Source organism: Pseudorasbora parva, chromosome 22 (genome assembly GCF_024679245.1).
Source record: "Pseudorasbora parva isolate DD20220531a chromosome 22, ASM2467924v1, whole genome shotgun sequence".
Classification (NCBI taxonomy): Eukaryota; Metazoa; Chordata; class Actinopteri; order Cypriniformes; family Gobionidae; genus Pseudorasbora; species Pseudorasbora parva.
In genome coordinates this window covers 29,786,271-29,809,792 of record NC_090193.1, presented here as the reverse complement: position 1 = coordinate 29,809,792, position 23,522 = coordinate 29,786,271, and the positions used below count along the sequence as shown (strand labels likewise).

The 23,522-nt window shown below is 37.5% G+C and overlaps 1 protein-coding gene across 5 annotated transcripts in view; it reads left to right on the top strand.

Annotated features, from left to right (window-relative positions):
- The first annotated feature begins 640 nt into the window (after nucleotides 1-640).
- The window catches only part of map4k3a (mitogen-activated protein kinase kinase kinase kinase 3a), an 84,901-nt gene continuing 62,019 nt past the window's right edge, over nucleotides 641-23,522 (top strand). For 4 of the 5 annotated variants that reach the window (XM_067432139.1, XM_067432136.1, XM_067432138.1 and 1 more), the window contains exons 1-2: nucleotides 642-909; nucleotides 22,419-22,476. In XM_067432139.1, the coding sequence (XP_067288240.1) occupies nucleotides 814-909; nucleotides 22,419-22,476 (154 nt within the window). In that variant the 5' untranslated portion in view covers nucleotides 642-813. Of the gene's footprint in view, nucleotides 910-22,418; nucleotides 22,477-23,522 lie in introns of all 5 variants that reach the window. The other variant, XM_067432135.1, reaches the window with a different exon arrangement.

Genomic DNA, 23,522 nt, shown 5'->3' with positions numbered 1-23,522 from the left:
ATTCTATTCTATTCTATTCTATTCTATTCTATTCTACACTGAATATTTGTCTCTATCTTTGGTGTCTTAAAGTAGACTTTTGTAAAATAATTACATATAATTTTGACTTTTTTTGCATGTGAAGTCATCTGAACTTCTGGCAAAAAGTTAGTCAGTGACAGAGCAAAACTTCTGCTTTTGTATGCAAACATGAATTCATCACGTCGTTAAGTTAAATGATTGTTATAGCCTACATTACAATATATTATGTTTTATTGCTAGTTTTATTTAATGTAGGCTATAGGCTATAGGAATCTTTTTTTTTTTTTTTTTTTTTTTTTAATCTCTCTGGATTTCATAATTATTTCTTTACTTCTTCACTGGATCAAGAGTGCATCTTTTTAAATAAAAGTTAATTGTGCACTGTAGGCCTTAGCATTAAAGATCATAATATATAACTGTGTCCCTCACCATATGCTATATTTAGACTTCAAAAGAAGAAAATGAAATAAATATAACGCTATTTCAGAGTTTCGATTTGTGTAAAATATTCCTCAGAAGCAGGTTATCTACTGTTGCCTATGCGCCTCTGGTCATCTGACCCAACCCATCCTCCTCCTGTCTTCATCCTCCCATTCCAAGCATTCTCCGCTCTACGAGCGCAGCGCATGCGCAGTGGAGCTCACGGGAAGCCATGTTAAAGTTAGTTAAGTACTGCGACTGAGATTCCTTTCTGACGCCGTATGTTTATTTTTCCCCCCGTTTTTCTCCTTTCGTCCGTGTCAGGACCCACAGGAAATCTAACATTGATAGTCAGAGGCCGGAGTCTCCACGATGAACTCTAGTTTCGATCTGTCCAGGCGAAATCCGCAAGAGGATTTCGAGCTTATCCAGAGGATAGGCAGCGGGACCTACGGGGATGTTTACAAGGTAAAAATGTGTTTTCTACAAACAAGGCCCGTTTGTTTGGACAGTGCAGTCCACAATTAAAGGGCCCAATCTTTAGAATAAAAGCTATGTGAGGCATATGTGAGTTTAAATATTCTGGATATGCAGTCATGAAGATTGTACTTCTCTGAAGTGGACTGGGACACTGATCACTTAAAGGTGCACTCCTTATTTTTTTTGCGAATTAAAAAAAATACATTCAATGACATGAATTGCACTATTAAGAAATATATTTAAAATGTTGTACATTTATATGCCATGAAGATTATAGACCTATCACTCTTCTAGTAAAAGCTGTTTAATTCTACTTGGAGTGGGTCCCCCATGGGCAACGCCATGTTGACATCACATGACCAGACCTGTCATGCTGTTTTTGAACTACTACTACTACTACAAATAAAATAAAACTAATGTATTTACATTTATATATATATAGTGCTTTAGCAATTGCTGAGTGGGAAGCAGTACAATGTACCAACGCAGCCAGATATATCAGTAATGCACAAAAAAATCAATACGTTGAATTCAAAAATGTACATTTTGTTGCGGTGTAGCTTGAGATATAGGAAAAAAAGGGGGAAAAAAGAACTACTGCTGCTTTCTATGAAGCAGCAACAGTTGGTAAACAAACTTCATGCATCCAGATCAATAGCTGTCAGAACTAAATTTGAGACGAATAAGAGTCGAACAGAGCAAAAACTTATGCTGTGTCCCAATTTACCTATACAAAGTACTCTTATACTCTATTCTTTTTTTGAAGAAAAGGTAAATACTTTTGAGTGTGTAGCAGAAGAGTAGACAAGCTTAGGACATACGATCATGAAATTCTCCATATTTATTAATTTAATTTATTTTTTTTACCATATTGGAGAAAAAATAAGCATGTTGGTCTGCCAGAGTGCCAGTCGTGGGTCTTTCATGCAGAGAACTCTCCTCGTATTTTTGCATAATGATTTAAAAGTTAATGGCCAAATGGATCTTCATAACAGTTTCTATTGCTGTTGCAGATGAAATACAACACATAACATTAAATAAATATTTTTAATCAGGTTAAATGTCCCCTTTATCTAAGCCTCTCTACTTACCATTGATCACACATATCTCCAATGTTTGTAGTTTTTTTAAACAATTTTTATTCATATTTGTAGTTCTGATTCGAATCATCATCCTTCAATGCGCAATGGGTTGTGGACAGTATTAGCTGTAGTGTGCATGGATACACACTTCAGACTTTTGGTATAGGCCTAGTCCTTTCAACATACTATGCATTGGGACACACTTATTCTAATCTCACATACTATTTAGGATGCACATTGGGACACAGGGTTAGGCTGCTTCTGAAATATGCATACTTCCCTAGTACTATATAAGTACCTGGATGACCTACTCGTGTAATATGTAGTACATAATAAGACAGCTTCACTGAGTGCACCTAAACCCTCTTGACTTTTGTCCTATTTAAAGGGACAGTTAATTTAAAAAAGCATGTTTGTAATACTGACTATCATTTTGTTATAGAACTCTTTTGACTTTCTTTCTCCCTTAAAACAGAAAAGATGTTTAGCAGAATCCTCAGTCATTATTCATTATTCATTTCCCTTTAAGAAACACAACAACAGCAGCATCAAACTCTGTAAACGTTATGCGGTTAAGTATGCTCATCTACTGTTTGCAAATTTTACATAATTTCATGTCAACTTATTGAGTTTATTCCCAGTTTCTTTCACCTCAGTGTGAGTCTGACTGAATAAAGTTATTGTGTGGTTTTGTTGCAGTGTCACTCCCATGAGTTGTTGCAAAATTGTGCAAGAGATGACAAATATTTGAGGAAGGCCTTGTGATACCACCGCTTAAGTCTGTGGTTGTCGGCTTGTCACTGAATCTAACTCAAGTAGAAAGATCAGTTTGGTGACAGCTGGTCAGTTGATCACCGAGGCTGGTGTCTTGAGTGGTTAATTTGGAAGATGTTTACAAGTGGTGTGAATTGTGCTGGATTATCCGCGGCTTTATCCGAGTGGGGCTTAAGCAGTGGGTCAGTGTCACCCTGCAGGACTTTCACCTGTCAGTCAACACTTAAAAATAAAGGTTCCTCATTGGCATTAATGATTCCATGAAGAACATTTAAAATTTCCATAGCCCAAAAGGCTCCTAATATAGTGAAAAAAAGGTTCTTAAGGCTTTTAAAAGGTTTTTTGGGGACCTAAAATGTTTTTTCATGGCATCACTAAGAAACCCTCTTTTGGATCCTTTATTTTTAAGAGTGAAGGGTTGCACATGGCCAACTTTTTACATATTAAAATGTATTAAAATTAATTATACTTAGTTGTCTTTCATCCTATCCCCAAGACAAGCAGCACATCAGTCTTCATTTGTCTGAAGAATATTTGTAATATTATCTGACAGAGCATATTATAGGATTATGTGAAAGATAAGTAATACTCTGTTTAAGATGATTGGATGAATTTTAGATAACAGATTATGTTGGCTACTGTCTGGTTTAACAGCACTAAATGCAGTGCATCTACAGTTATTTACAGTGCTTGGGTGTTTTTCCTTGATAAGATACTGTAATCAAGAAGGTAAATTAATATTCTGAATTGGAGGAGACAGTCATTGAGAATCCCATATTGATTGACCGCTATTCTGAATATTGGTGGGTATATGGTCGTATGTGGTTGTCGGTGTCTGTGGTTGTTGACTGTAATTAATGTTTTTTTATTGAGTCATTTAGAGCTGTCACTATCGATTATTTTGGTAATCGAGTAAACGGACGATTATTTTGACCATTAATCAAGTGATCAGATGTGTGTGTGGTAAGAAAATAGACCTAAGCCTTTAAAATGTCTTAAATACGTATAATACAACCCTTTACATATGCGAGTAAATCGAGTGACTAAATAATATCTATTATTAGCCATTGGCCAATTCGCTTATTTTACTCGCCAAGGTGTGTGTGTGTGTGTGTGTGTTAGAGTCTAAGTTTAGCATTTTCACTCGCTGAACACAGAGAAACGGTTTAACTTTAAAACTTTAACTTTAAATAACTTAATTGTTTGGGAAACCAGGGGTGGACAAAGTACACAAATCTATTACTTGAGTAAAAGTAAAAGTACTACTGTTCAAATATGTTACAAGTGAGTTCTAAAACTGATTTTTACTTAAGTAAAAGTACAGAAGTATTTGTTTTTAAAAGTACTTAAGTAAATTTCCTTTTTTATGTCAACGCATTCTTTTATTATTGTTGCATTGTTGTTTAAATGCACACTATGCCATCATGGTTTAAGCCAGTCAGTGTTGCTTCATAAGACATGCTAGCCTAGCATACAACCACCTTAAACTCATTTCAATACTTGTACAGTGTTTCCTCTAGAACATTTTCCAGCAGCGGTGCTGTGAGGTGGGGTGGGGTGGGGAGTTGTGGGACATACAACTATGACATACCATCAACAGATTCAAGGCATGATTATAGCAGCACATACCTTGAACTGGTTATAAATCAGTTTAAGTTTTCAAAGAAACCTTTATTTTATAATTTTAGACAGGATTATTCTTGTCTTTTGTGTTAATTTTCAGCTTTCATTTACACTTTGACTGCTTGAGGTAACAATTACTAATGGTAGCATCCGCCTCGATTGCATTTATACAGCCTCTAGTCAACAAATTAATTACTTTATAGTGATAGTAAAGCAGGTACAACTGTATATAACATACCGTTTTTTTGTCTGTTTTATATCCATTTTTGAAGTGTCCCGCTCTGCTGCACGCAATCTCACGTGTCAGTTCGTATAGCAACGGATGCAAGCTCACCATGTTTGCGCGAGCACTTGTTTGCACACGCTTGCTTGCAGTCTTCCGAATTTATTTTGTAGTAAGTAACAAAAATGCTGTGGGAAAATGTATCGGAGTAAAAGTATACATTTTATGTAGGAAATGTAGTGGAGTAAAAGTAAAAGTTGACAGAAAAAAAAGTACAGATTCTCCCCAAAAATATTACTGATTATGTGAAGAGCTTGCAGTGGCGCTAAAAATCCAGCGGTGGTGCTGCTCCGCTATGAATACATTGTATGGGAAACACTGCTTGTATAAAAGTTACAAAGCTCTTTATAAAGCTGCTGTCCCTTTAAAGGTGCACTTTGCAACTTTCCGTCCACTGGAGGGCGCCTATTCTAAACAAAGTCGTAGTTTGATGACGCAAAGTGTGAGGGACATGTGGTCTTCACCTCACAACCGGTGGAAAATAGGACTCGGGCAGAAATCATGTTCATGGATGCGGTTATTAACGTTACTGTAGTGTAAAGCAGAGCAGGACCGAGTGTTGTGGAGCTGAGGAGGCAAACCATCTAGAAATTAAAGTAAAAGATTTATGTACTCACATCGTCAAGCTAACCACTGTAGTGTTCGCCGTTTGTAATTCTTCCTTTGAAGACACCGGCAGATCAACGCACTGCTACATTTCCCCTCAGAAACGGTAAATACTTAACCCAGTCGGCGTCACTGTGCAACCCAGTAGGCTATTATAATCTCTTTGAGAGAAAGATATTTTATTATGACGGGACGGGACACAGTCGCCGGGCTCACACACTTCCGCTTTTTCCGGTCATGATTATAAGGTAAAGCAGCTCTGTTTATCATATTAGATACATTTAAGTTTGTTTAAAATTATGTTATGACGTTACTCTGTGCATTCGCTCGGCACTGCTGTGACATGCTCACACTGCTAAGAGAAAAGCGCTTCTGCAGAATAAAACCGAGGGTAACGCAGATATGACGCGATTGACAGGCGACTCGCTCAGACGTTATGCTGAAACGTCCCAGTCCTTAGTTAAAATAGCAATTTTCTCACAATTTACAAATAGTTGGAAACATTTGGGATATTGTGAGTACTCAACTGAACAAAATATATAACACTGGCCTAGTGGTTTTTGGATATTTTACTGCAAAAATACTACATAGTGCTCCTTTAATACTAAATGCACAGATCTAATACACTGATACACATCCAATATTCTCCCAAATTTACTCTTCCCTTTCTCCCAGATGTTTACATGTTTAACATTTTATAAGACATGGATCAAGTATGCCAACTAAACCAATCTTGAATTTTTTATAAACTAAAACATACTTTCAAAATATGGCTATGGGTGTGCACACTGTGCCGAGGAACTGCCTTCTTCCATTTTGCTACGAACTGATCAGTGTTTTAAAAAAAAAAACACTGCAACAACAACAACAACAACAACAAAACAACAACAAAACAACAACAACAAAAAACCTTTTAAAGAAGGAAAAAAATCATCCACCGACTTTCAAAGCTGCTACAGAAACGAAGACTTTGAGGACCTTGATAGAAATGTAGTGGAGTAAAAAGTACAATATTTGTCTTTCAAATGTAGTGAAGTTAAAGGGGGGGTGAAATGCGGTTTCATGCATACTGAGCTTTTTACACTGTTAAAGACTTGGATTCCCATCCTAAACATAGACAAAGTTTCAAAAACTAATGTTGGACGTTTGATGGAGTATTTCTGTGTCAAAAATACTCCTTCTGGTTTCTCACAAGTTTCGGCGAGTTTTTTTCGAGTATGGGTCGGCTTGACGTTAATAAGAGCGGAAGGTCCTTGTATGGGCCGTACGGCTCTTCTCCCGGTAGGGTGCGCGCGCGCGCGTGACTAGAGCACGCTGTAAACAGTCTCTCAGATGCAGATCCAGTCGTCCGTGAACACTTATGTGGCGCCGCGCTTCTCTTTATTCCTATGGGTGACGTCGAGCGACTTCAACGCTTCAGCACAGCATTCCGGGAAGGCAGCGCTGCATTTGAACCGATTTGAACGCAGAAATGACGGGAAGCTTCACAACATTGTTTCAGTTGCGTCTCAAAATGGATTTACACGCCACTGCTGTCAGGACTTTACCAAATCATACCAAAGAAGTGTGTTTTTGACGGAGCAGTCCCAGCGATAAAGCTTCGGTCCTGCTTTGGAAGCAGCCAGTGAGTTAACTTAAACTGCTTCAAATGTCTCTGCTTTTGGCTACCGTCGCATGAGTAAACATCAGTAAACGACACGATCGCGAGCTTCGTCATTCAAATGCGCTAACGGTTACTCCATTGTTGTTCTCTGTATAACGTTACAGTATTCTGACGTGCAAAACCGTTTTGCTTGCTACTTCTAAGGTCTAGTCGCATACAATAGTCCATAAACCGAATCATGTCCTCATACACTGCGAGTAAACACACAGAAATGTGGAGAGGCCATTAAATACAGTAACTTACCACAGAGACGGACGTCCTGATGTTGCCGTTTCTCCTGTTCAATTGATTTCTCCCTCAGATTTGATTGTGGATCATTATCTGAATTAGCTGAGATAGATGGGTTTCTCCACGCTTGAGGACGTCACCGCTTTGCGCGCTTGTCATTCTTTAGCTCCGCCCACACAATACGCCTCCAGGCGTTCAGTTTTTTCCGGAAAGACTCGGTACAGCCTATATTTCTTTTATAAATATGATAAAACTAAAGACTTTTCGGAGATATGAAGGATGCAATACTACTCTATAGGTACTCTGGTACATTGGTACAAGGTACATTGACATGAGGTTGACTGAAACTGAGTGTTTCACCCCCCCTTTAAACTAAAAGTTTCACGAAACAATTAATACTCAAGTAAAGTACAGATACTCAAAAAGTGTACTTAAGTACAGTACTCAAGTAAATGTACTAAGTTACTGTCCACCTCTGTGGGAAACGCACCCCAGAACATTAGCTTTAGCACTGTTTGCTGATTTAAATACCATACTGTTGTCAACAGGTGGGTTTTCCTGGTTTGTTTGTCTACTGGGTCTCCTTGTTTTTCTTAACAGTTTGAAGTAAATGTAATACCAGCATGCACCTGATGGATTTTAAAGGGCCTGAAAGCATACAGGGATTATTGTATTGATTGAGCAAAAGTAAGCATTGAACAAAAAGCCTACCGCGTCAAGGGTAAGGATATGACTAATTACCCAGTTTGATCAGTATATATTGGCTTTGTGTCAAGCCTTGGTGGGGCTATTTTGATAGTTCTGTGGCTTCCCTGCATTCGAGTGGTTTTGTATTGATTCTATTTTTGTGTCTAAGACCTGAGGAATCGCCAGCAAGTGACGGAAAGAAAGGGATGCGTATGTGTAAGGGCGAAAGCGAGAGTGAGAAACGAAAAGAATACGTGCGAATCTAAACTGTGGCTTACGGTGCTTTGAGCAGAATTCATTACTTCACTTTCAGGTGGTTGCTGTGGAAAGCGATTGTGTGAGCAAATCTCTGTATGGGACTTTGTATGTGTTGATTCTTTTTTTCTTGGCTCATGTATTGTAGAGACACAAATTTCTTTCTCTCGCAGGAAGTTTGGCTTCTCACTGCATGAGTTTGCTTGAAAAGGCCGTTCAGTCTAAACAGTTGTTCTGCAGAGCTGAATGCAGGTTGATTTCAGTCCAGACACTAAAATGCATCGGATATTACAAAAAGGGTGATGTAAGTTCTTGTCAGCAGAACAAAATCTGTTTATTTCTGGACCGAGAGGTTTGATTTCACTTGCTTTTGGAACAAACAACTCTTGCACGTACATCATTTGGTGAATCCAGTCATATTCGCTTATAGTTTCCTTCTCAGAGTTTGTAGATTGTTAGGTGGAGTTTCTTCATTGTTTAAGGAACATCCATTGCAGGCAGGGATGGAAATTAACTTTTTTGTCCACCGGCCACTGTGGCTGGTGGATTTCAAAATCTACAGCCACTCAATGTTTTTACCAGCCACTTTCTTGTTTTTAACCAACAATGTGTAACTGCACGTGAAAATTAATACTACAAGCTCTACAATACTTAAGCAGTTTATTTAATCTCAAGTCTCAATGAAATGCTGACATTTTCTCTTATACACACACAATGAACTGATATACATTTCATTAAATGAGTAGGGGCCTGTGCGCTCTCTCTTTTTTTTTTTTACCTGGATGTGGCATTTCCCAACAATGAAACTATTAGTTTTGACATCTTCTGAAGCGTGTTGATGACATCAATTGCATAAATTAATATTAAGTTTCAAATAATAAATAAATTACAAGTTATGCAAATATTTATTCAGCACATTGCAACAATGCAAAGTATAAAATAAAATTCAAAATAAAATGTTTAACTTGACCTCACTCGTGTACATTTAATAATAGCTAATGCACAGGCCTACTGACCTGCAGAAAGGTAGAGCAATTGAATAAAGTAATCAAATGTAAAATAACTGCATATTCAACTGTTTCAATTAAATATTAATCCTTATTAAACTTACAAAAGCTATTCAATCAAGAGCAGTGAGTGATGTCCTTATCTTTTGTTTGACATTAAACAGAGCAGTAAAGGCTACTGCCCCTTTAAGACCTAATGAAGGATATGCGTCGTCTTTCGAGACTTTCTCGACTATACAGTTCACTTAAGGCATAGTCAGACTATGTCTGCTTGGATACTCATCAAGATGGACATGTTGACATACTTCTTGTGTGAGTTTGTCCGTTCAAGCGCAAGACTTGAAAGAGAACTCAATATTTGTGCGCTGTGAGACGAGAGCACGCTTTCGGATGATGCACTGAGACAGATCTCACAGCGTGCGAGTCCTCCTCATTCGCGTCTTCTGGCTCTAACGTTACACACACCTGGGTGATGATAACGGCGAAAACGACTGCTCATATTCGAACATACAGCAGCACTCGCATGCATTAAACAAAGTTTACAAAGAGGTGAAACAGTAGATATTTTTATTAACCCGCCACGGTGGCCGGTAGGTGAAGTGAGTTTACCCGCCACAACTCAAAATCACCCGCATTTGGCTGGTGGCGGGTGCTAATTTCCATCCCTGATTGCAGGCCTTGGTTTGACCTGACTGGTTTAAACCAGACTCTAAAGAAATATAGCTGTATAGACCAAAACCAATGTTTGTACTATGCAGTACTATGCACTTGTATGCAGCGTAGACATGTGCCGGTTTTCGATAATGCGATTTATCACGATAATGAATATGCACGATATTGTTATCGTGGGCACTTTAAAATATCGTAAATAATAATTTATTAACAATTTATAATTTTTTTATAATGCACTCAAGAATACTTTGCCCATCAACCATATAAATGCTCAACACCGCTGTATTCTGCGTCAAAGGGACACGCGCTCAGATATAAACAAGCCCAACGTGCGTTTGCACATGACTGAACCGGTGAAGGAGACGCGCTGCTGAAGTGCCGCTCAGTGACAGCAGAGGGCGCTGATGAACGGCAGAATGCAGCCGGTTACCCCGGAAACCAGCAAACAAACAAAAAAACGCGTGTAACAGCCATTCGTTTTTGTAATCTCAATGTTGTTCATCACAGCACCAAATACTTAATACTTAAAGACTTAATAGGCTATTTATTTTCCAAACTGACAATGAAAAATACTTATAAAGAATTAATCATTCTATGTTCATTTCTTAGTTACTTTTTAATAACATTAAAATCAAAATAACTTTTTTTAATGGACCTAAGATAAAACTAATAATGATCAGTATTTCTTAACTAACATTAACAAAAACATTATACTTTCTGTACCAAATGTAGCTATTGCTCAATCTTAGTTAATGCATAAACTAATGAGACCTTATTGTAATTTGTAAGCCTACCTATTGTTCTTTATAGCCTAATTCTTTAGCACTTTAATCTGTTTGAAAATTGTACTTTTACAGCTCTGAAAAAAATCAAGAGACCACATAACATTTTCTCAATGAGGGGTCTCTTAATTTTTTTCCAGAGCTGTATATATTTTTGGTGCATTATTGTATTTAAACATTCAGTTATTTTTGTTCTTACAAAAATAGTTCTTAAAGCTGTTATGCTATGGCAACACTTTTTTTTTGCAACTTATTTCAATATCGTGATAATATCGTATATCGTGATAAAACTTCATCAATTAATCGCAACATGAAAAATTGATATCGGCACATGCCTAATGCAGCGATTATAGATTTTGTTGATACGATTATAGTCTGATAAATAATCACGGTTTCATGATTATCACACTTTGGATATTATAGTGTTATTTTTTGCTATATTTTACATTTACATATTTTAAACCAGAAATAACACAGTAACCAAATAAAACCGCACAAAGTAATAATATAGCCGAAAGAAAGAAAGAAAGAAAGAAAGAAAGAAAGAAAGAAAGAAAGAAAGAAAGAAAGAAAGAAAGAAAGAAAGAAAGAAAGAAAGAAAGAAAGAAAGAAAAGAAAGGAGACCTCTCCAATTTTGAACATCCATGTCAGTATAAGGGGATAAACTGAACTTTTACTGTCACTAACTGTCATCCATACGTATTCATTTTAGGAAACTTTTAACTAATCTAATTTTATATGTGACCTCTGAGAAAGTCATGTCTATTATTTTGGTTTGTTTGCGTCACTGATAAATTAAAACGTGCTTCATATCAATATTTTATTCATATCAGATACACACTGTGCATGAAACAATAAAGTTTGTTCTCCCATGTTCACTGGCCACTTACTTATATAGTATCTCAGGGAAGAGTGATGAATTTACATGATGTTAACAGATCCTCTGAATTGCGCACATATTTGACAATCGGAATACATCATAATTCATGAAGTTAACAAGTTTGTAAATATTTTGAATAAAGAAGGAAAAACTAAATAAACGCGATGCTTATCTCTGACTGCATGATACGTCGGCATTGAAATAATGCGTTCTAAAATAAAGGTCGCTTTAAAACAAAACCTCACGCTGAGGGCTCAGCTGAGCTTTCTGCCAACATCAGGCATTTATTTGTTAGAAATAAAGGGTTGTTGTTTGGTTCCTTTGTCACAGTGTGTACAGTAGCCTCCGTGTCTCTGATAAGCATGGCACTTTAAGCTGGTGTACTGCGGCTGGTGTAACTTTTTTCGGTTTGTGCAAGTTGCAATAGTTCCGTTCTGTGCAAAAGAAGCACTCGGTGTAGCAAAGCCTTTACGGTTAACTGACCATGACGTTTTTAAGCGCGGTTAATTGAGAAATGGGCTAATCGCTGCATCCCTAGTTCGTACCAGGCTGTAAACATGTTTTTTCTGCTGTAAAGTTGGGCATTTTAGCATGCAGTTCAATGAGATTCTGCTCCCTTCTGGAGCCTGTGCCTAGCTGCCAGTCAGTGAATTGAGGTTTAAAGGGATAGGTCACCCAATTTTGATGTTTATCTGCTTACATCCAGCGCATCCAAGATATAGGTGACTTTGTTTATTCAGTAGAACACAAATTAAGATTTTTAACTTTAACCGTTGCAGTCTGTCAGTCGTATAATGCATGTGAATGAATGGTAACAAAATCTATGTGAGTAAAAAAAACATGCACAGACAAATCCACATTAAACACTGCGGCTTGTTTGAGGATTAAACACTGACGACATTGATGTCTTAAGACACGAAACGATCGGTTTGTGTGAGAACCCAAACGGTATCAAATTTTTAAAAAGTCAGTTCCGTATTGGCTTCAAGAGAAACTGGGGGAGGTTTCTGCTTGGTTTTGACTTACCTTTATTTGGATAATCTCTTTCATTCTTTACACCCAGGAAGTCTCGTGTTCCCCTTAAAGACGAAATCCACTCATCCTGTCACTCCTGATTGCAATAGTCACCTTCAATCACAAAGATTACACAGGAAGATGGTTCTCCAAGTGGCCTGTATTGTGCATTTGTGAAAACATTCTGACAGGATGAAATTCAAGATGATAGAGTTTCCGTGATATGTGTGCCCTATGTGTGCAGGTCCGCTGTGCAGCTGATGTGAGGGCATTTCTGAATTGACTTTGTCGGGAAAAAATGATCATTAATTATTCACCTGTTTCAACAACTGGGCACTGCTCCATCCTGTAATACTATCATGCTTTTGAGATTGGTATCGGCTAGTTTAGGGACATACTCGCAACCTCTGACTTTCAATAGTCCTGACTATTTAAATATACTCTGGTAAATAAGACATATGAACTGGAACTATCAGCTCTAATATTGATTATTTCATGAAAAAGAATTGAACTATGTAGACTAACAGAATACCTAAATCGAACAATTATTTTATTTACCTCTTTGATACTGCCGATTCACTCTCTCCCCGGCAGGTTGAGTCTTTTTCATGCATTTGTCACAGTTTTACTCAATCTAATGATATTGTGATAGATTGCTGTCTGTTATGTTATTGATACAACTATATAGATGTCTATTATGAGTGCATTACTGTTAACATATTTTTTGTTTTTATAAACTTAAAAATAAAAATCGAAAGAATGTACTGGGGCTAAACTTGAAAACTTTGGGGGTACGTACAATTTTTCTTGTTTATAAAAGAAGGCCCTTATTCTCATCCAGGCTGCATTTATTTGATCAAAAATACATTCAAACTAGCCTAGAAATCTAGACGCACCCTAGCGGCAGCAAATTTTATCTGCCCGCAAGTGTTGTCTAGGAACTCTCAATACCCTTCTGAGCTGTATTCCCCTCCCTCTGGAGGGGCCAATCATATCGTGTATAGAGTCGGTGGGCGGGGCCATAATGACGACGGCCGAGTTGCGTTTGCGTGCTTCTAGTCAACACAGAAACTGGCGAACGGCGGCGGTCTTTTGAATCAGCTTTGACCGCGACTCTGGAAGACTTGGAGTTAAGCTTTTCTCTGAGAAAAGAACAAAGAACGGCACTGAAGTCATTCTTAAAAAGGGAAAATGTGTTCGGAGTTTAGCCGACCGGATACGGCGAATGTTTAATCTGTTAACAAGCTCTGTTTCACCTCCGTTGCTCTGGTTGGTGTAGCACTATCCTATCGCGTGCAGAGGGAGTTTGAAAGACAACCGTTTATCCCGCCCCTCGGATTGAGCCCTGTCTATGGTGAGTTTCCAGACCAAACCTCTTGATGTGGGTCTGGCTTGTCAGGCTACATTAAAACAGTAATTTTGTGAAATATTGTTATAAGTTAAAATAGCTGTTTTCTATTTTAAAATGTAATTTATTCCTGTGATGACGAAGCATCATTACTCCAGTTTTCAGTGTCACATGATCTCTCAGAAAACATTCTATTATGCTGATCTGGTGCTCAAGATAATCATTGTTAAAAAATTGTAACAATAAAAAATCTATTTTTGTAACAAGTCTTTATAACTTTTGGTCATGCATTTTTGTTGGATAAAAGTATTAATTTCTTTCAAAAATAAACCCAACCCTAAAACTTTGATTGGTAGTGTATATCATTTTATTTATTTTATAATAATTAGCTAAAGAGACGAGACAATACATGATATCGGGTTCATGAGAACTAGACTAAATATTTTGAAGAAAAAATATTTTGCAAAATTTAGAAATCTTCAATGAAAAAAAATGACTGGATAAACAAGTCAGACAAAATGCAAAACAATGCTAGTGATGAGCAACATTTTAAGATGTTTTAATATATAATGCATCTTTAGAAATATCTTATAATGCTGGATTCTCGTCTGTGGAATTCCGATATTTAATTTAATATTTATAAGAGTCTTTATAAGAGGATTTTGACAACCCTGCTCTAATCATCTTTTAATGAATGCCACTTCAGTTCTACTTTCTGAGTATGAATTATCATATGCAGTAAAAGACAATATAATGCAAGCACTGTAAAAAGATTTTGCCACAAACTAAAAGCGAGACAGCTCAACGAGAAATATTGTCAGGTTTGAATAGCCTAATAATACTAAATAAACATGGTTTTTATAATATAATTTTAATATAATTGTATATAATATTATAAAAACCTTTTATTCATTTATTTATTTAGGGATTTCTATTTGCATTTTATCCACAATTTTAGATTTTAATCAAAACAGCAACAGGTACGATTTTGGAAGTGCTTTGAAATGGTAAGTTCCTCTTGGTCAAGTTGTTTTTTTGGTTGTATGAGGGATTTTTGTACCTTTTATCCCTTGTTTTTGTGGCTGTTTCAGAAAGGTACAGACCCTCATGTCCAGGTGAGCGACCAGAACTCATTAGTTGGAGCAAGTCACAGTCCTCAAACCTTCTCCCTGAGGAAACACCTCGCAGCAGTCTCACAGAACTGAGGGCAACACACTCCAGCCATCACACATTCTTTCTTTCGTCACTTTTTGCAGAAAGCAGCTGTCGACACCTTTGCTTACTCTCATGTGTTTTATGCCTTCACGCCTTTTAAAAGTTCACAACTGACTGGATTACTCGGTTTCTTTTAATAGAACGTCCTTGCCATCTAGCCTACTTTGGAGCGGCCTCGAGATCTCGCCACAATCTTTCAATGAGTAAGCAGAAATACTGATCTGCATGACAGAGTGATCTACTGTCCTACAAATGCAGCCGAGGAGAGAAATTGTATTCTCCCTTTGTGAGCGTGAGCGACTGACATTCTACCTTTGTTTGGACAACAATGTGATTGAATTAATTATGTTTGATGTTTGGTAGCGGAATTAGAGTTAGACTTATTAGACAGTTAATCGACCGTGTTGTAGTAACGATTCATAAACTGTGTTGTTGGTGGGAGACTCAGAGGAGGCTGTCGTCTCAGTCGTACTGTAGTTTCATAATCACGTTTTAGCAAGCCCAGGCACGATTCTGTCGGCGCGCGCTAGAATTCTTGATGCATTATGTACTCCGCGTTTAACTGCAATACAGCATGAATAATGAATCTGATGAAATGTTTGATAACACCAGCACAGGAAAGACATTAGAGAGGAAAACGAGTTGTTTATCGGAGGTCAGTGCCGCATTGGCACAGTAAATTGTTAATACAAGGCATCAAATTTGCCAGGCATTGCAGAAAATGATTGGCCTAGATTCGGCTGGTCGGGGGCCAAGCTTGCAGTGATTTATCCGCCTCTCTGTAATTACCTGACATGGCAGCAGCTCGAAGCCCCACTGCGTGCTGCACCTGTGCAGGTGGAGCGCTTGGCTGTTGCTCAGCGCCTTGGCTCTGCCGGGGGAAGAGGGCATAGGAGAGTGTGTGCGCGTGTGTTTGAAGTCAAAGGGTTGCTTGCTGGGAGGCCGAGTTTTAATTCAAATTTATGCAATGGTTGTGAGTCTGTGTTAGTGTAAGTTAACGGGTTAGTTCACTCAAAAATGAAAATTCTGTCTTCAGTTACTCACCCAAATTATAAGATCAGAACATTATTAAGGAGATCATAAAATAAGTCATATGAATCAAGCAATTGAATCACAATCGCTTTATATGATGAACAGATTTATTTAGGCGTTCACATATAAACATTGATGAGCTAATGTGCATAGCACTCAATTATGGTAAACAGAAGCTCAAGCATGCTTGCTTGAGCGCCATTCATCGGTGAATCCGATAGTCGATTATGGAAAAAAGCTTAAAGGGATCATGAGCTGAGAAATCACATTTTCCTTGAGCTTTTGGCCTATAAGAGGTCATCATACTATAAGAATATACTGTACGTGTCAAAACTGAAAACTTCCATGTTTGTCCAAAAACAAGCTTTTATTGTAATCAAGCCCAGAGAACGAGTTAAAAGACCACTTCTGCAGTAGAAAATCAATGCCTACTTCATCGTTGAGCATTATTTATCTGTATTCGGTACATTTCACTGTGAATTATTTGGTACATCAGTCACAATTTTGGCGCAGGCTTTGTAAACAGACTTTTTACGTGACAGTAATACCAAAACATGTAAGTAATTGTGTTCATTTTAATGCCTGATCTGTGACTAGTTATTTCTGATATTTAAAGATTTGCGTCTAATGAATAATCTGTTGTGATTAAATTATATGTAGAAAGCGATCAAAGAAAGTTGACAGTTCTGGACTGGCGGCAAAACTGCCGTAATAATCAATGCATCTCTTATTTACATTGTGTTTGCACTGGCAGTGGTGAAAGAATCCATTAGTGTGCAGAAATCGCAAAAAAAAAGTTCCACGTTACACTGCTATTTCATATATTTCATGATGTCAGCCAATCACAGCAGTGGGCGTTTACACTGAAGTCTCACAGCAGACACGCCCCTTCAAACAAAACGTGCAGAGCAGAGCTAAGATCAAGGGGATAATCTAGCACTCGGAAAGCGTTCCACCCATAGGGGCGGCCATTGCTAACCAAGCCATCACCTGCTGTTAGCATCCCATTGACTCCCGTTCATTTTTGAGTCACTTTGACAGTGAATAACTTTACATCTGAGGTGTTTAAAGACTCCATTTGTCCATTATTTATTTATAAAGAAACACGACAATGCATAAAAGGCTCCATTACCTTGTATCTTAAACTATCGCCCTGTAGAAGCTGTTTTTGTAAAAATAGGCTAACGATTGCGTCATAACCAACGCGACTGTCGCACAGTTGAGAAATTACCGTATAGACAGGAGGAGACGCTCAGAAACAATATTTTACTGTCTATGAGGCAGTCGGGGGGGATGTGGAAACATAAAGTCCGATAAAGTCAAAGGAGAAGAATGGAAGAAGCTGATAGTGAGCCAAAAGCAACGGGAGAAAATATTTAAACAACGTGATTCAGATTTCACTTTCCAAAACTACTAGAAGACCTACAGCTGTCAGACAGGAGGCTCACGTCACATCTACGTCGTCAAGCTCAGTCTGAGCCTGCGCAGTTCGCTCAGCCATCAGGAAGTGAGTGCCTCTGATTGGCCTCATTTTTCCGCCGTTGAAGTCAATGGGATAACTCTGTCCATTTCTTTAACTGTCTATGGCTAAGATCAGGAAAGGCAAAATGCCTTTTATTTATAAATGATGACAATTGTTGATGTAAAAATGATACTAACATTATAAGTGCACCCCAGGAAATGGTATAAAACTATAAAAATATGCAGTTCAGGTCATGACCCCTTTAAATATCCGTTAAACCAATTATTGGTCAACCATAATTATTACCACTCATTTTGTTTTCATTTTGTGTACTTTTGACGTTTACGAATTAGCCCATTTAAAAAAAAATTGTAAGTGCCTCTGTTAATTTAGAGTTTTGCCTTATTTAAAGAATACACGATTGAGTCAAAATAATTTTTATTGTTATCTGCGTTATGTGTTGTCGACTGAGCTTAACCTGTACTGAACCCAGTATATTCCTTTAACCCGGCGTATTGTACCACGACCCTTTATCACAAACCTAACCGGTAAAAGGTCAAAGTGGTCAGGATGAGACAATTTTTTATCCCACAATGTCATCAGATCCGGCCTTGTTGTTGTTGGTTGGTTCCCACGATCCTTGACTTTCACCTTTCTCGGGCCGGTGGTGGGCTCATTATAAAGGATCATTAACGCATCATTTTAAACCACACCACAGACAATATGATTTGCCTGATTGCAAGGTGAGGTATTGACCGCTGGGCCCAGATGCTTGATGAAGCTATTGATCAGTACTAATCTGCATCCCTCCAACACGTAGACACAAAAAGATTATCCTGCAAAGGAACTATACTTTGCATTTTACACAGATTTTTTGCTTATTAATTATGATTTGGTCTAATTAAAAAAATATCAATATATCAATTTCCATTGTATAGCTATTGCATAGTTGCAATATAGTGGATGATTAATATGGACTGTGTTTGTAGTATTTTGGTCTTATCAAAGTCTTAATTTATTTTAACTGCATGGATAAGTGCAATAATTATTTTTTTTTATTTCACCGAAGGATGAAAGTAATTTGTTTCTGAATAATGAATTCTTTAATTATACATTTTGCTGTGTTTAGCACTGATGATTCAAAGCAGGGATGTGATGTACATATCAATGTGTGACTTACCATCCACACTCAGTGTTTATAGTCTAGGTTCGATTTCAGCGCCTCATATCTTTGAGCTGAAAAGATTCAGCCTGTGGGCTTCTTTCAAAGCATTTCGCAACATGAATTTGAATATACGGCGGAGAATCCTCAGCCTTTTGGAGGGGAGCTTTCAGTTGTGTTTTAACATTTTTGACATGCACCTCTGAGTGAATTCTCACACGATCCCAGCAAAGCTGTATCGCGCTTGACATCTTCGCATTAGTTACCCGGGATGTCTCTATGTTTTGCAGCATCCTTTTCAGATCTTATCACTCTGCTGCTGGTGTTTGACTTGTTTTCAATAAGCGAGGTTTCTTTGAAGGATACTGATTATTAATCATGCATTAGAATTCTTCACTCGTTCCATTTGTTGACTGCAACTGTCTAGTTAAGACCTAAATAAAAGTGTAATGGAAGAATGTTAAATGAAAAATGATGTTGATCAATAAGGATGTGCAAAACAACTTGTTTTTTAAAATCATGAGTTTCTGGAATGGTTAGTTGACTAATCCGTCTTAAGGAGGTCCTGCTTAATTTGTCTGGGTTTGGGTTCGCCTGACCATAAGCCGTTTCTAAATATGCATTACGTAAAGTTGTGCTCTTTCTTTCAAGCAGCTCGCCCGAATAGAAGTTCATGAATTTAAATCATGAAATGTTTTTTAGAATAAATTGGACTATTTTTAACTCTACAAAAAACAATGGGTCTCTTTCACTAAGCATGCATACCAACCGACAACTTACCCAAGTTTTTGTTGAAGCCAATACAGAAAGTAACTTAAACTGCAATTCATCATCTGGCCGCTAGGGACAGGCTCCAAAAGGGAGGAGAATCTCATTGAGCGCCATGGTAAAATGCCCAACTTTACAGCAGAAAAAAAAATGTTTACAGCCTGGTACATATTGTGGTTTTGGTCTATATGGCTAACTTTGCCCTTTATGACAACTGTGAGGGGGGTGAATTTTTGGGTGAAACTCGTTTGTTTATATTATAAAGCCTTAAAGTTCTGCATAATTAAGGGTGTGGCAACTTTGAAAGGTGGATAGACATTTATCGGCTGTCTGTTAGTCATTGCGTCACCTAAGCTCCGCCTACATCCCACCTCTTTGCTCATTTTCTGTTATCCGGGCGTGAATCCTATGGGTGACGTCATGGACACTACGTCCATATTTTTTTACAGTCTGTAAAGCATACGCTCAATGTGCATACAAAAGATTTTAAGAACAAATCACAATTCACCAAAAATGTATTCTAAATCCATGAGAAATTTTTTTATTAAAAAAACCTGAATTGACTTTTTTTGGATCTGTTTATTATCAGTGTTTGAAAACTTCTACTCCCTGCAGACTGTCAGCAAACAAACTGTCAGTGAAAATGCACTCTTTAATCTGACATTTTGTCATTCCTGATGCTTTTTTCACACAGATTTTTCTATCAAAGTGCACTTCATCAGTGTATTGTTTCTATGGGACGTCATCAGCCATGTTCTGCCCAGTAATACTTCCCTCAGCCCCCACCCCAGCCCCTGTTTTCACTGTTGCCAACGCCTAGCTGTCAGATCTCATGCTGTTGCTAAGAGAGGGAAAAAGAAATACTTTGACCGCTTTGTCGATGACATTTTAATTGAATCCGGGCTAATTTTGTCTAATGTTTTTCCTGCTGCCACTTCGTGATTGAATAATGTTGTGATGGACTGAACAACATTTTTTTTTTCTTTAGCCAAAAGGAGTCTCTACATTGGTGTGGATATTGAGAATGTCATATTTCCCCCCTTTTGATCAGTAAAGCAGTCTTTGTTTGTATTTAGTTTATAAAGGTGATGAAACTCCCTCTTGAATCATGAAATACCAGTGATCTCTGCCCATGTGACCATTCAGATTTGCATCAGGCCAATAAATTAACATTCTGCTCGACGAGCACTGATCAGCGGTCTTTTCAAAAAGGCAAGAAAATGCACAAGTATGCACAGTCCGTATTGACGCAATGCTAATGCAGTATCCATTTGATTGCATGTTTACCCTATTTTACCCTATGATTTATTAACCCTCAAGCCATCCTAGGTGCATATGACATTCTTCTTAATTCAGACTAATACAATCAGAGTTATATTTAAAAATGTCCTGGCTCTTCCAAGTTTTATAATGACAGTGAATGGCAGTCCAAAATTTGAAGCCCCACAAAAGTGCATCCATCCATTATCAAAATAATCCACACGGCTCAAAGGGGTTGATAAAGCTTTTCTGAATTGAATCGATGGGTTTGTGTAAGAAAAATATCCATATTTAAAATTGTATAAAGTAAAATATCTTAGCCTAGAAATCTAGACACACCCTATCCGCTTGTTAAGTCGTGACGTAAGGAACGCCAATTCTGGGTTCAAGCCTCAACTCGTTTCACTTGAGAATGCCATTGACGCCCGTTTATGAGCGCTATTTTTTCATATTAAACATCAAACATTTAAAAAAGTTAAACGTTTTAAATACTTACAGTCTACACAACATTCTCTATGGTCACAGCGTTACAGACATTAATATTTTAACGATTTATAAAAGATGAATCACTGTCCTGCCATCTGGAATTTTGGTATGGAGAAAAAGGTTATTGTTATAACTTTTTTTGTAGTATTACACCACATTGTGTGTGTATATTTGCCGTTTGTAGTTTTTCTTGTGGTATAGGATAGAGCGTTTGGACCCGAAAGCGCTGCCGCGTGACGTCAGCCTTAACAACCGGATAGGGGCCGCAAATCTAAGTTGCAGCCAGTGTCGTCTAGCAACTCTTCATAGACTTGTGAGCTGGAAAAAACAAACTGGTCAGGCCAATCACATCGTGTATAGAGTCGGTGGGCGGGCTTAACATTATGACGGCAGAGTTGCGTGCTACTTGTAAACAAAGAACCTGGCGAACGGCGGTCTTTCGAATCGGCTTTGGCTGCGACTCTGGAAGACTTGGAGTTAAGCTTTTCTTTGAGAAAAGAAAAAAGAACGGCACTGAAGTCATTCTTAAGAAGGGAAGATGTGTTCTGAGTTTTGCCGACCGGATATGGCGAAAGTTTATTGTATCAACTAGCTCCGCTTCAAGTTGCTCTGGTTGGTTGTAGCGCTATCCAGTTGCGTGCAGCGGGAATTTGAAAGACAACCGATTGTCCCGGTCTTTATTAAGGTCTTTATTAACCCCCGGGAGCCATGTGGATTACTTTTATAATGGATGGATGCACTTTTTGGGGCTTAATTTTGAGCTGCCAGGATTTGGATTAGCCTGGACATTTTTTTTTATATAACTCTGATTGTATATACACCTAGGATGGCTTGAGGGTGAATAAATTATAAAATCATTTTAATTTTTGGCTGAAGTATTCCTTTAAACCTATATTTGAGTTTAGGCATTTTTGACAATTATTAAAAATCAATGTTAATGTAAAGATTTAAGCTAATTCTTAATCAATACCTAATTTGCAGAACCACATGCTAATCATATATATTTTTTTAATGATGTGTTTAGCTACCAATAAGTATTCTACTCTCATTCCGCAGAATTTTGAAGATTTTCCCCCAGAAATGCAAAAGTGGTCTGCAAAATCAGGGCCTGCTGATTGCTCTGATCACATCTGAAGTCTTTCAGGAGGAATAATAGTTATTAACATTGAGACGTCTGGTGAATAAGTGCTGTTGTTGTTCTCTTTCAGGCTCGTAATGTCACTACAGGAGAGCTGGCTGCTATCAAGGTCATTAAACTGGAGCCAGGTAAGAAAATCTCTTCCCTTTCAGACGAAACCTTTTTTTCCTGTTCTGTGATTCTCTCTCCATACACTCCTAGGCAGACTATTTTCATTCATTTAGGGCAGTTTTTCTTCAAGGAGATTCTTATGGTGCACTTGGAAGGATTTAAATTTTGAAATTGATTTGTATTACATTTATTAAAGTAATTGATGATGATTTTCATGTCTTTTTTTAAAAGGTGGACTGAATATTTTCCCCCCTCATTACAAATGATTTATCCCCCAAAGAAAATAATACTTTTGAAAAATCTGAAAATAATCTTTTAAAATTGATCACATGACTGCAACTATTATCAGATACGTTCTATGGTGGAATGTAGATATCAGATTTCCACAGCAGTGTTATTTTCAGCTTTATTTCAATAGCCAAAATTTATTTAAAATAGTTAAGTATTTTTATTAATAATATTATATACTACTTTAATATATTACTTGTATTGCTCAACAATAACAGCACTGTTCTACAGTGGCATCAGTTATCAAAAACGTTAGCTTTTGAATGATTAGACCAAAACAAATACCAACATAAACGGATGATTTATGATTGACTGCCCCTTTAAAGGCCATTGCTGGTCTTTTCATTAATGTTGTGTAAATGAAGAGTTTCACTATTGGAGGATAAGCCTACTTGGTATTATGAGTTATTTTATGAGACATTTCTAGTTACTGATGAGGCTGTGGGGCTATGGTGAAGTTGCTAAAGCTGAGGTTTGGTGAGCATAAATTTGTAGGTATAAGCCCTATGTGGAGGCCCTTGTGCAGGGCACTTAAATTCAGGTTATTCTAGGTGGACTTTACCTGTAGTAAATGTACTGTTAAATCACTTTAGATAAAAGCATTTGCTAAAGGACTTTCCTTACTAAATGAGGGGAAAAACCAAGAACTCTGCACTCAGTCAATAATGTCCATTGGAAAATGTATTCTGTTTCCTCCTTGTTCATGTTGGTATTAGGTAATTGTTTACTCTTTTCATGCAAATCAAATATTTGTGCAGGTTTAAAATTAATTTAA